Below are 14,029 nucleotides of genomic sequence, written 5' to 3'. Positions count from 1 at the left end.
ACCTAGATCTTCAGCTATTATAAGTGTATCATCGGCGAAACGTAGGTTGTTTAGATATTCTCCATCTATTTTTATTCCCTTTGTCATCCAATCCAAATTCTTAAAAGCATGTTCTAGCACCGTATTAAAAAGTTTAGGTGACATTGGGTCTCCTTGTCTAACCCCCCGTTCTATTTTTATGCGATTACTGTTAGTATGTAATCTGACAGTGGTTGTTGCCTGCAGGTATATTTTGTATAATAATTTAGTATATCTATAATCTAGCCTGCATTCTTTAAGCGCCTCTAATATTTTGCTTAGCTCAACTGTGTCAAAGGCTTTGTGAAAATCGATAAATATTAGAACTAGAGGTTTATTGTATTCCACTGGTTTCTCTATTAGGGTTTTTATACTTTGTAGATGGTCATTTGTTCCGGGAACTTTTTCGGAATCCTACCTGTTCCCTTGGTTGATAAGTCTCTAATTTTCTTTCCATTCTCTTAACTAGTATTCGCGTAAACAACTTATATATATGGCTGAGGACGCTAATCGGTCTGTAATTCTCTAAATTTGCTTTGTCTCCTGCTTTGTGTAATAGAATCATAGTAGCGTTGTTCCAGTCTGTTGGAATATTGGCGCTGTGAAGGCAGATATTGAAAAGTTGTTTAATTTTTTCAAGTAATACATCCCCTCCAATTTTTAGTGCTTCTGATACTATTTCATCTTCACCCGGGGTTCGATTATTTTTCATTTTCTTCAGGTCTTCTTTGATTTCTGATTTTGTTATATCGGGCATTAAATCTGATCCTTGGTTTAATACCACAGTTTTTAGTGTAATTGGAGGTTCCGTATTGTTATCTTTTTTCTTGATCTATATAACTCTGTGTAGAACTCTTTGACTATTCTTAATATTTCATCTCTGTTCGTTGTTTCTTCTCCAGTTCTGTTTCTCAGTTTGTTAATTTCTATTTTCCCCTTTTGTACGCTCCTCTTCAAAACTTTCATGTTCTTATTTTGCTCTATTGCCTGTTTTTTTTTTCTACATTGTAGTTTCTTATGTCTTTTCTTATTGCCTTTGTGATCGTCTTATTTATTTGATTTATCGCTTCTTTGCTTGTAGTGTTATCTCCTTTTTACACAGTTTCGTGACGACCGAACCTGTAGTTTTGTATCTTTTGACTATATTTCTTACACTATAGCATGACAATTGCAACATATTCTCTATTTCCGAATTGGATGACAATTAACTGACAATATTATTGTTTTGACGTCATTTTTCCATAGCTACTTCTGGATTTAACGTAATTATGAAAAAATCAACGTATGTTGACATAAGTGAATGCATGGTCAGGGTTTAGTGAATTTTTTTTTATTGTTGAAAATAAATAAAAAACTATAAGGGTAATGTTTTTAATAAATAATAATAAAAATGCCATATTAATTAATATGGGAACTAATAAAAACATGCAGAGTATAATTTGTTTAAGGTAATCCACTTAAACTGCAAATTCAATAGGTGGACCAACTGATATGGGAAGGGGTTCGTATTCCTAATACCAGTATATTCTAGTTCAGTAGATTTGTTCTATATTTTTTTTACTTTTAAAGAGCTAAAAGAGCTAAAGATGAAAGTGAAATTTGTGTATACACTATAGATTCTGAGATATTCCACATTCACGGACACAAATTTCTTCATATCTATTGGCAACGATAAAATGTACAAGTTTCCTATAAGTAATATTTCCTAGAGTGTATTAGGCAATTATAAATATTAATTTTCATAAGCTTGTCCATTAACGCTTCTTTGCATATATTTATATTGTTTGTTAGAATTGTTTCATTTATTGTTATCACTACCATGGTATTTGTTTATTCTAATCTCCAACAATCCTTTGTAACCAGTCAATTTTTACAGTGTTATGATATTTTTTTTACTAATTGGTCATTGTGAGCTATGTAAAGCATCTCTCTCTTCAGTCCTAACCCCCTGGAGGGAGTGTAGTAGTCATCGTGATATCGTGTGTGTCTCTGGTCATTTATTTTAACTCATGCATAGGTCTTTTGCATATTTCTCTAATTTGGTCGATCCATCTTATTGGGGATCTTCCTCGTGATCTTAGGCCTTCTATTTTTCGTTGCAATAGTATTTTCATGTTTTCTGTGTCTGCTCTCATAACATGTCCAAAGTATTTTAATTGGTGAAGAAGGACTTTTCTGACCTACGTTAGAATAACCAACAGAATATTGAACACTCTTATTTACATTTTGAAAATATCTTTAAGTTCCGATTTGCTAGTGCCGTTCTTTTATCATTTATACATTTTCAACATAGTTAATAAAATGAGTTGACATTTATTTACGAAAAATAATACACTATTTTTTATTATATCGAAGAAGCAGATAATACCGTAGCAGATCGAAATGATTGAAATCTGTTCAACCCAAACGAAAGACAACCTACCACTAAAGAGGTTGCCCAAGTCATTAAAAAGCTTAAAAATAATAAAGCACCAGGAACTGATCAAAATTGTAGTGAACTATACAAGAATGGTGGCGACGCCCTGCTACAAGCGCTGCAATAAACTTTTACTTCTTGTCTGGCAAAATGAGACCATGCCCTGTGAATGGAAAGGCGTGATATGCCCATTACATAAAAAAGGCGATCAGTAGGATTCGTTCTTCTTACTCCCGGTGATAGTTCCCGAGGTACTTTAAAATGCCCTCTCGTCACCGAGTCTACGCCGAACGCCTACCTGCTAAACCAGATCCTCCTCTGTCAACCAGCGATCCGGAAGCGGAATGACCGCTGTAAGGCCGGCATCACATCCGAAGCACTACCTTCATTCATTCATTCTCCACTCATACACATCCACACTCCATTCATCACCAAGGAGGCTCCCTGTCTCGTTCCAGGTAATGGAAACCTTACCTTTGCCGTTGGTCCAGCTGTCTTTCTTCCTCTTCCTTTTTCTTGATCACTGCACGGATATAGCTGTGTATGTTAGTCCAACCTGATTTATTTTCAATCATTCTCTCAATCATTTCTCTCGCTGTAACAAATTCACACCTGTCTCTCTCTCCATTCTGTTCCTTTCTACTATCCATCTGCTGCAATCTAACATCGTATGTGTCACAGTGTCCGAGTATCCACAGTATAGGCATTCATCTGTGTCAGCCTTTCCGAACCTAGAGAGGTAGCTTTTTCTCTTTCCAGCTCCTCTATCTTCTGTACCAGTATCCTGCACGTTTTTAGGAACTTCACCTGCACAGGTTCTTCCTTTTCGTTTGACAGAAGTTTGAATCCATACTTCTCCTTGTGGATCCACGTTCCATCTTTATGAGCAGACATCGTGACTCTCATAGTTCCCAGCCCACCCTCCTCGTCCACCTCCGCTGGAGCACCTGGTAGCTGCGGAAACATAGCTTTGGCCTTTTCCATGGCTCTGTTGTCCTCGTCGTTCTTGGTGACAAAGACTGCCACATCTCCTGTTATTTCTGAGAGATGTCTCCTTCTTTCACTATGGTCCTAGTGAAGACCTTCTCCGGCCAGTCTTTATTTAGAAACTCTATTGTTTCCTTCTCTTCTTTCCTTCTCAATGCATGTTGTCACCTTGTTCGCGATAGCGTCTACCCTTCGTTTAATGGCTTCTGGGTTCTCTAGGTTCACTTGAACCCCCATTGTCGCCAACTTCTTAACTTTCGAGGGTTCCATGTTGATCTGCACGCCTCTGAATGTTATGCATAGAGACTTCCTTGGTGCCTCTTCTTCCTTATTTTCCTCGATGTAATCGAGCATCCGATTTCTCAGGATGTCGACCTCCCTCTTTATGGATAGCCTTGTATTTGGCACCTTCCTCATGAGTTTCCCGAGTTCCGCTAAGCTGTCCTGGAGACGCTCCGTTTGGCCTCCGTTTTTTCCATTCATCATCAAAGCAGCTTGCGCTGTTCGAGCTGCTTGCTTCTTCGTCTTCCTTTCTTTCTTTTTCTTTCCTTAGAATCTCCTTCCTCATTTTATTTTTTCCGTCCTTCTGCCTGTTTTCTCCTTCTTCTTTCTCTTTTTCTCCTCCCTCTATTTCTTCCTCTCTCTTGGTTTGCTGTTTTCTCTCTTTCTTCCCTATCCTTCCCGCTACATCTGCTTTGCTTTTTTTTCTATCCAATTTCTTCCACTTCTCTTCTCCAGCTTTTCTTCCCTTGAGTTTCATCCCTTTCTTTCACTCCTCCTCTTCTGCTTTCTCCTTCATCTACGCTGCTCCCTCTTCCGTCTTTTTTATTTTTCTTTTTCCTTCTCATCTTTCTTCCCACAATGAAGAACTATTTGGAACTCATACTACCAATAGAAGTAGCGAAGAAATTAAAAGACGAATAAACCTTGCAAATAGGGTATACTATGGACTCCAAAAACAATTCCACTCAAGAAATATCCAAGAAAAAACAAAATTATTATATACAAAACACTGCTACGGCCGGTCTTCACATATGGGGCGGAAACATGGACTCTAACGCAGAAGGATAAAAGACTTCTGAGAATATTCGAGAATTAAATACTCCGCAAAATATTTGGAGCTATAAACGATCAACGCCAGTGGCGGAGAAGATTTAATTTCGAATTATATCAACTCTCTAATGAACCAGATGTCGTAACGTTCATTAAAACACAGCGATTTGCGACAGATGAGCCGGACACATAATACAAATGCCTGACGATATGATTGCTAAAAAGCTAACGACAGGAACACCTATAAGAAGAAGACGCAGAGGTCGACCGCGAATTAGGTGGTTAGATGAAGTTGAGACCGACTTAGAGATACTAGATATCAGAAGATAGCATAAAGTTGCTAGAAACCGAACAAAATGGCGACTAATCTTAGAGCCAGGATCCACAGAAGATTGTCGAGCCAAAAATGATGATGATGATTACACTATTTTTAATTGCTGCATAACAATTTTTTTTTGACATAAATGTTGGCACAAATTTTAAATCAAAATAATAATATACGTTACTAATATTTACATGCATTAACTTAACAAAACACATTATATTTACCATCAGCATTATATCCACCTTCTATTTGGTATGCACTTGATGCAGTCCCGAACAGAAATCCTTCGGGAAATCGTTTTTGATCTTTACTAAAACAAAAAATATTTAGAAACGACAGTTAAAATTTGATTTTACGTATAGTGCCTCTGCACATTCGCTTATTCCTATTTCGTCCTACCATGACTCATTAGAGCGACTCTGCAGAAGCCCAGAAAAAATATCTACTTGTCTTTATTGTCGTACAGTAGTTGACACAATAATTAAACTATTTTTTGTGAAAAAGCAATACATAGTTACTTGGGTATGTAACAGTAGATGCTTGGGTATCTGTAATACCATAAGCCTTTCACACACTGTATCAGTAGAAGGTGCATTTAATAAAGCACTACCATGATGTAGAAGCATCAAAAGGGATATCCCCTACTGTATACAACTGGATCAAAGCAGTGCTGGAGAAAAGCTAATTATTACAGACTTGTAAAGGGAGGAGATTTTGGCTAAAACAGTTAAGGGGTGCTCACAAAAGACGGTAATGTTCTATCCAGCAAACTCATAAGAATATTCAATATTTTTAATAGGTAGTGTGACAGGAAAAAATGCTCTGTCAATCCTAGTAAAATAGTAGCAGTCAATTTTACAAGGAGACGGAACCTAGATAACATCTGGATATTCGCATTGTATGGAGAAACTGTTAAAGAGGCGAATGAAATCAAATATCTAGAAATGATACTAGATACATGGAATACCCATTCGGAAAGAATAACCAACAAAGAAAAGCTTTTTCTTTGGACATGTTCAAGGATATGTGGGAAAACATGGTGGAAAACAGTGTAGGCGCTATGCTGGTTATGTTTATGAAGATAAAAATGCAAACAAGAGACCACCAGAGAAGAGTTGAATAAGCTTCAACGACAAGCATGCTTAATCATAACAGCAGCGATGTCGACTGCCCCAACCCCCTCCGTGGAGTATATATTTAACTTTATTCCATTACATACATAGATACAAAATTGTCATCTAATATGATGGCCATAAACGAACAGGATTTATTAAAATCGTTTTTTGTGTCTTGAGCTATTCGATGTTTGCAAAAGCTTTGCTATCGCTTTGATGAATTGAAAAGTCACATTTATGGCGTAAGAACACAATTCTTCAAACATTACGTGTATGAATCGGTATCAACAGGATCTTATAATGTTATTTCAGCATAACCCTGCCTTGTTAGAGATCCAGGAAGACAATTTCCACACACAATGACCAGCGAATGTATCTGCTTATTTCCTACTCTAGGTGGATAGCTGCAAAAGTGCCATCTACTTAGATGGCCATAAATAAACACGATCTAATAAAATCATTTCTATCTCTCGAGCTATTGATACTGATTCATTCATATGCGGAATGTTTGATAATTGGTGCTATATATGGCTGCTTTTTAATTCATATATATATATATATATATATATATATATATATATATATATATATACTAAAAGGCTAAAATTTATTTTTAAAAATACCTACTTTTCATTCAACAACACCTTTTATTGCCAAATTTTTGGAACTCCCATGTGTAGTCCGATAAGTAATATATTGGCACTCATTGTTTTAGATCATCTTCTCCCATTTATACTAACCTTCCTATATAAATTTTTCGATGACATTATCTGTGCGGTACCAAACGATCAGGTCGACACCATCTTAAATACGTTTAACTCTTTTAATGACAAAATACAATTTATTGTTGAAAGAGAAACTAACAATAGTGTACCTTTCTTGGATTCTAAAGTAATCCGCACGGAAGACAATCATAGAATACTAGATTGGTACCAAAAACCTACTGCATCAGGTAGATTTCTAAACTTTTTTTCTAACCACCCAAAAAACCAGAAATACAGTACAGTTCTTGCTATGAAAAATATAATACTCAATATATGCGACGACCAGTTTCTAAGTAATATTCGGAGCAAATTACTTGAGATATTTATTAACAACGGTTATCCAAAGATACTCCTTAAACAATTAATTTACAACTCCAACTATTATGATGGACCATTGGATATGCTGCACAAAACTTTACATATAAAAGATTGCCCTTCGTTGATAATCTAACAAATAAGATTACAGCCCTCTTCAAACCATACAATAACATTAGAATTGGTATATACAGCGGTATTAGTAACAAAAGTCTATTTTCTCGTGTCAAAGATAAGACACCAGTAATGTATACTACCAATACATCCTATAAAATACCGTGTTTAGGCTGCGAAGGTTGCTATATTGGACAGGCAAGCCAATGGTTAAAACAACGTATTACCCAGCACAAAAGTGACTGCCATAAAGGTAAAAACACATACGCTGTTGTCGAACACTCCATCAACACTGGTCACAAATTTGACAATATCAATGTTGAAATCCTACAAACAGCAACTAATTATAAAAACAGGCTGTTTCTGGAAATGTGTTATATTACTAACACAAAAAATGTAATAAATTACAAAACAGATACGAATCAGCTAAGCAGCATCTACAGCAATATTCTGCGATTCATTTAAGTCAAAATTAATTTACGGTTTACCTGCTACCTTATTTTATATATACAAATTTAAAGAAACTCGGGTGCCGGTTCGGTATTCAGTCTACCGCCTAATATGCGATCTACGGAAGTTTAGCGTATTCGGAATGTGGTTTACGTCTTTCTAAAATAGGTACAAAAACAAATTAAAAAAACTATTACAAATTCATTACTAGTCAATTAGGAATGCAAAAACAAACTGGGGAAATTATGACAAACTCAAACAAATTAGAAGAAGTTGAAGCTGGGTTAGTAATTCACTCGGACGAATGGCCAGCATACGGCAATTTGCACCAATTGGGCTACGTGCACTCAACCGTTACCCACCAGAAAAATTATGTCGACCCACAAACAGGAGCACATACGCTAGGGATAGAAAAATCCTGGTTGGAGGGTAAAATTACGATTTTGAAGAAAATGAGAGCTGTGCCTGTCAGTACTTTGCATTCCCATTTGGATTATGTTGCGTGGAAAGCGCTACGAAGAAAAGTTTATCTTTTTTCTGCACGATGTTAGAAATGTATATGTATAAATGCCTTTAATTAAATCTTGTCATATAAATTTACTTTAAGAAGCCAATAAAAGTTTTGAATTTTCATTGAACTACTTGTTACTTTATTTTGCTATATTATTTGCTTATTTCTACTTTATTTTGGGTGCTACATATAGATATAGAATTTTAGTGAGTGTCTCAACAGCATTTGATGATAGGTGACGTTCCCCGCATATCGAAATTTCGGTAGACCGCCTATCAGACGGTAGACCGCATACCGCACACCAGAGAGAAAACAAAACACCAGAGAGAAAACACTTTAAAAAACAACAACAACGCACAATGAAGATAGTTCATAACTCATAGCTCATAACCCTCGTGGACAATCGCAACGTACAGCGTGGATCCAGTAAATTTTATGTAGATAATTTATTATATTAATATGCACTAATTCTAATTTTATGTTTCAGGCATCCTACAAAAAAAATCCAAAAACAACAAAAAACGGCTTCGGCCACCAAAAAAATCAAAAAACTACTAACAAAAACCGGCTCAAGCCACAAAAAAAATATTAACAAAAACCACTAAAAGCTCGGGCATGTAAGGCCCAACCCCTTGAGCACCAAGTCGCCGAACTGAGCCTAGCTCAGAGCGGAGACTTGAGGCCCAAGTAAGCAATTTTAGTTCGCGGATAAGCCACATTAAGATAACAGGAATATAGCGACAATGCGCTGTCCTGAGTTTTGAATTCGGTTAGGAAACCATGTTGAGGTTCTATTACCCAGGATCTCCACATGAAGAGCATTTGGCTGATAGTTGTGCCCCTATCGCGCATCAAAGTGCTATAGGGGGAAAAGGGATGGTCTGGAGCATTGGAGCGCGGTGGAGTGACTCCTGTTTTTACTCGAGTTAATACACCTCGCTCCAATGAATTGTTACACCCGAACGTAATTCTTAGGGGTGAACATTTCTCACAGGCTGGGTTTAATTAAATTGTTTGCTTACTTGCAGACCGCATACCGAACTAGAAACTCTGCCGTAGACCGCATACCGAACCGGCACCGAAACTCGTCTATTCCACTATACACTTTTTGTTGTTTTATGTGTATATAAACTTATTTTAAAAATTGTCAGTCTAATTGTGAAAGTGTAAAACAAATGTTTGTCTTGTCTTTTTTTGTGAACAGTTCTACCTCTGTAAGTAAATATTTATGTAATTTTATCTTAATGTTGCTTATATCTTTGTTTTAATAAATTTGTAGTGCACTTCTGATGAAGCCAACAATCCGTTGGCGAAATATTAAGTGACCAGAAAATAGAATTGTTTTAATTCCAGAACCTGACATACATATACCCAAGAAAATTATTTTAAATAATATACGGTCGATACCAAAACAAAACAAAATTTTATATATATATATATATATATATATATATATATATATATATATATATATTGTTACGATAAATATTATGGCGCATAAAACTGTAAATATATTATTACTAATTCTTTTTTATTTCTAGTAATTTCGGCGCTCAGTTGAAAGACCTGTTTACCTGAATTCTGATGAGTCACCCGCGATTTGAAATTTCCAGAAGCAGGCCGAATAAAACCAGTATGACCGACCTTCTCGGCTCTTCGATGGGGAATCGCGGCAATTCCGGAACTAACGGCATTTTATAAAAGAGGAATTTTGTTGTAAACAGTTAGTTAGTTTTTGAACATCGCGTCGAGTTTTTAAAATGTAACGCACGTAGATAAATTATATAATTCTTAGTGTAAAATAAATTAGTTATATTGTACAAATAAAGACTTTAAATAAACTTGTAAGTGTTATAAGTGTAGAACCTTTGATAATAAATAAAAACAATAAATTAGATTAATAAAAATAGTACAATATATATATATATATATATATATATATATATATATATACATATATATATATATATATATACATATATATATATATATATATATATATATATATATATATATATATATATATATATATATATATATATATATATGCAAAACTCAAATATTTGGGTGTGCAGCGGAAGATAGGACAAAGAAGTACTCTTTTTAGTAAACCAAGCTTTCGCAAATCTTTATTTGCATCATCAGGGTGCTACAATAAACAAAATTAGTACAAAATACAGAAAAGAATTATTTTGCATCTTACACTAATTGAGGTTAGTTGTCGTGATGTTTATTAAATGAAATGAGCAACTCATTTGACCCCTACAAATGATGGCGAAAACTATCCAAAATTGTTTTTAAAGAAAAACGTTCTTTAACAAATACATATTTAAAACACTTTAAAACACATATACATGAACACTTAAATAAAATTATGTTAAAATAATTACAGAACATGTCATAATATAAAATTTAGGTTATAAACATTCTTATCAGAAACAAAAGAATTGGTTGTGAATTCACAATTATTATATAATTCACATCATTAATCATCGATATATCGATCAAGGTAAGCCGCAATTTGAAAATTGAATTTAAGTATTTTACAACTATTATTTTCTGTCTCCTTCAGATGGCAGCAAATAGAAAAAGAAAATATCAAGACGAATTCCTTAATTACGGTTTTACACAAATAGAAGACAATGGTACAATGAAACCACAGTGTGTTGTATGTATGAAGGTATTGACTTCAGAATCTTTCAAAAAAAGTCAACTGAAGAAACATTTAGATAATTTGCATTCACACCTGTCTTCCAAACCGCGAGAATACTTTGCAAATTTAGAAATATCTGTTAAAAGACAAAGATTGAATAGCAACTTGTTTGGTACATTTGATCAGCGTTCAGCATCAAGGGGTAGCTTTGAAGTAGCCTGGTTGATTGCTTGAAATAAGAAACCATACACTATTGGTGAAGATTTGGTTAAACCAGCTGCTGTAAAAATGACAGAGATTATGTGTGGTCAAAAAGAAGCGAACAAACTGAATTCAGTGCCCTTGTCTGCGAGAATTGTGAAAGAACGAATTTCTATATTAGTAGAAAATGTGAAGGAACAAGTTATTTTCTCATCAAAACAGGCTAAATATTTTGCTATTCAGCTTGATGAGACAACTGATTTTAGTAACAATTCACAGCTAATGGTATATGTTCGCTACAAAGGTGCAGATAATTTTGAAGAGGAATTGCTGTTTTGTTCTCCTCTCGAGTTAAGATCTCGTGGAATTGATGTCTACAATAAAGTAAATGAATACTTCAATGCGCAAAGTTTAAAATAAAAAAACTGTATTTCAGTATCTTTGGATGGAGCTCCAGCTATGCTGGGCCATATTAATGGTTTTTCGGCTTTCGTAAAAAAAATAACCCAAATCTTGAAGTTACTCACTGTATGATCCATCGCCAGGCCCTTATGGTCAAATATTTAGAACCTACACTGGAAGCCGTCATGCATGATGTCATCAAGATTGTAAATTTTATCAAGGGACATGCACTAAACACGCGGCTATTTCGTGAATTATGTCAGGACGGTGAAGCCGAATATACGGACCTACTTTATTATACAGAAGTAAGGTGGCTCTCTCGCGGAAATGTACTAAATCGAGTATGGACTCTCAAAACTGAAGTGGAAATTTTTATGGTTGATCAAAAAAATATTCTCGCAGATAAGTTTAAAAACTCTTCCTGGGTTGCATATCTCGCATATTTAGCTGACATTTTTGAAAGTATAAATATATTAAACAAAGAATTGCAAGGAAAGAATATTAATATCATTTCAGCGAGAGAAATAGTGTCAGCGTTTGGATTAAAGCTGCAATATTGGAGTCAGAAAGTAGAACAGAACAAGATAGCTTCTTTTTCAAGGTTAGCTTTGTTTTTGGAAGATTGCGAAAATATTACTTTTGCTGACATCAAGGATACAATTGTAAGACATCTTATCAAACTCAGAAAGCGGTTTTCAGATTACTTTGCAGATCTTGATATACGTACTGTCAGTTGGATTGTAGATCCTTTTAAATGTGAAATTGATATGATACCAGAAGAACCTTCAGGTTTGGCAGAAGCAATTCTTGAACTTCGATCTAATACTGAAGCACGTATTCAATTTGAGAGTAAACCAAATCTGTCGTCTTTTTGGATATCAAAAGCTGCAAAGGCTTTCAAAATTGCACATGAAGAGGCGGTTAAAAAATTGCTGCCATTTGAAACAACATATTTGTGCGAACAAGGCTTTTCCACTCTAGTGAACATAAAAACGAAGAACAGAAATCGATTAAACGCCGAAGACTGTATTCAAATCGCTCTTACATCAAAAAGTCCCAATTTTGAAGCAATTGTATCGAACATGAAACAACAGCATTTCTCCAAAACGTGAAGGAAGAATGTTTTCAATTATTCTTTTTTTATAATTTTTTCAATTCTAATTTTTGTTAGTACAGCCATTATTATTATTATAATTTGTTACAGTACCGCAATGGGTTTTAATTTTTTATATCTTATTATTGTTATCTATTATTATGTTATGTATTTCTAGGTATCATAGAAATTGAATAAATTATGTTTATTTTATGTTTTAGTTATTGTTTTCTGTTCAAAACTATCATGGGGGCTATAATATGAATGATGCTAAAAAGAGGCCTTTTTTTTGCTTTTTTGTTTTTTGCCTTGGGTAATATCAACTTACACAAAAATGTTTTGGGGTAATGATTAAAAAAGTTCCCCGACCGCTGTCCTAGGCCATATATTTGGCCATTTAATATATATATATATATATATATATATATATATATATATATATATATATATATATATATATATATATATATATATGTGTGCAGAAGGTTCTATAGCTTCTGCCGCATGGCTCTATCTTTCATCGTTCCTCTAATAGCCTCTCTCTATTCCAATGCTGGTCTGCCTTTCCTTCTTCTATTCATAATTGAATCTCCTCTTTAGCCGTCGTTAATTATTCATTCTCATTACATGTCCGTACCATAAAAGTTGTTTTGACTCTATTTTATGTATAGTGTTATATATCATTGATGCTTTTCTTCTTATTTCTTGGTTTGGTTTAAATTCTCGAAATTTAACCCTTTTTTGGATGGTCCATTTCTACTACGTCAACTTGTTTTTTCTCTTTTTTCGTTATTTGTCAACATTCCGATCCATATGTTAAAATTGATTCTACAACCAACTCGTAAATTGTCATGTTTGTATTTAACTCTAATTTTAGCACACCAAAGCACTGCGTTTATATTACTCTCCGGCTTTGTTGTATTTTTTGGTTTTTTTGTATCTTATATAGATGTTCCTTCTTTTGTTATTATTTGCAGTTTTATTACACTGACAAATGCTCAAAAACACAATATTATGCATACAAATATTTTATAGCTCAATTAGGAACCTTTTTTAAATAAAAAAAATGCCATTTTAGTAGGTAGATTCGATATTTCGATCACCTTAGTATAAGCTTATCACAACAAACTTACCTATTTGACATCACAACACAAAATAAATAAAGTCGGTACAAAGAAACTGGCACAATTTTAAAAAAATTATCTTATGTAAATATAATAATAATCACTTAGTGCTTGACAAAGTGGAATTTAAATAACGATAAAATATATTACTCGATAACTTTAACATGGTAATGCTATGTTATGTGGAGGCTATTTACATTTTCAATGTATAGCATTTTTCATATAAAAATGCTTGCACGTCATTCAAGATTTACGCCGTCAGAACCCCACAGCGTTGCCAAAACATCAGAATAGTAAGTGAGGAATTTTTAAAATGTCAACTATTTGTCAAACTATTATATTAACAGTAAATACACTTAGTTTTAAGACTACTGCAACACACTAAAATACATAAGAAAACATTTTAATACAAAATTATATATTCTAAATTTTAAACTGACCTCTTTTAGGGCTTTAATAGTAAAAACGTCCCGTCAATATTTCTTTTT

At 34.2% G+C, this 14,029-nt stretch overlaps 1 protein-coding gene across 1 annotated transcript in view; it reads right to left on the bottom strand.

Annotated features, from left to right (window-relative positions):
• The window catches only part of LOC140447464 (myrosinase 1-like), a 38,893-nt gene extending 25,249 nt beyond the window's left edge, over positions 1-13,644 (bottom strand). Inside the window, exons 1-2 of the mRNA XM_072540125.1 lie at positions 13,551-13,644; positions 5,024-5,109 (exon numbers count right to left, since the gene is read on the bottom strand). Of these exons, the coding sequence (XP_072396226.1) occupies positions 5,024-5,109; positions 13,551-13,561 (97 nt within the window). The 5' untranslated portion in view covers positions 13,562-13,644. The remainder of the gene's footprint in view (positions 1-5,023; positions 5,110-13,550) is intronic.
• Between the last annotated feature and the right edge of the window lie 385 nt (positions 13,645-14,029).

This window comes from Diabrotica undecimpunctata, chromosome 8, assembly GCF_040954645.1.
Source record: "Diabrotica undecimpunctata isolate CICGRU chromosome 8, icDiaUnde3, whole genome shotgun sequence".
Lineage (NCBI taxonomy): Eukaryota > Metazoa > Arthropoda > Insecta > Coleoptera > Chrysomelidae > Diabrotica > Diabrotica undecimpunctata.
The sequence above is the reverse complement of the archived record's forward strand: the minus strand, read 5'-3'. Positions and strand labels throughout refer to the sequence as shown.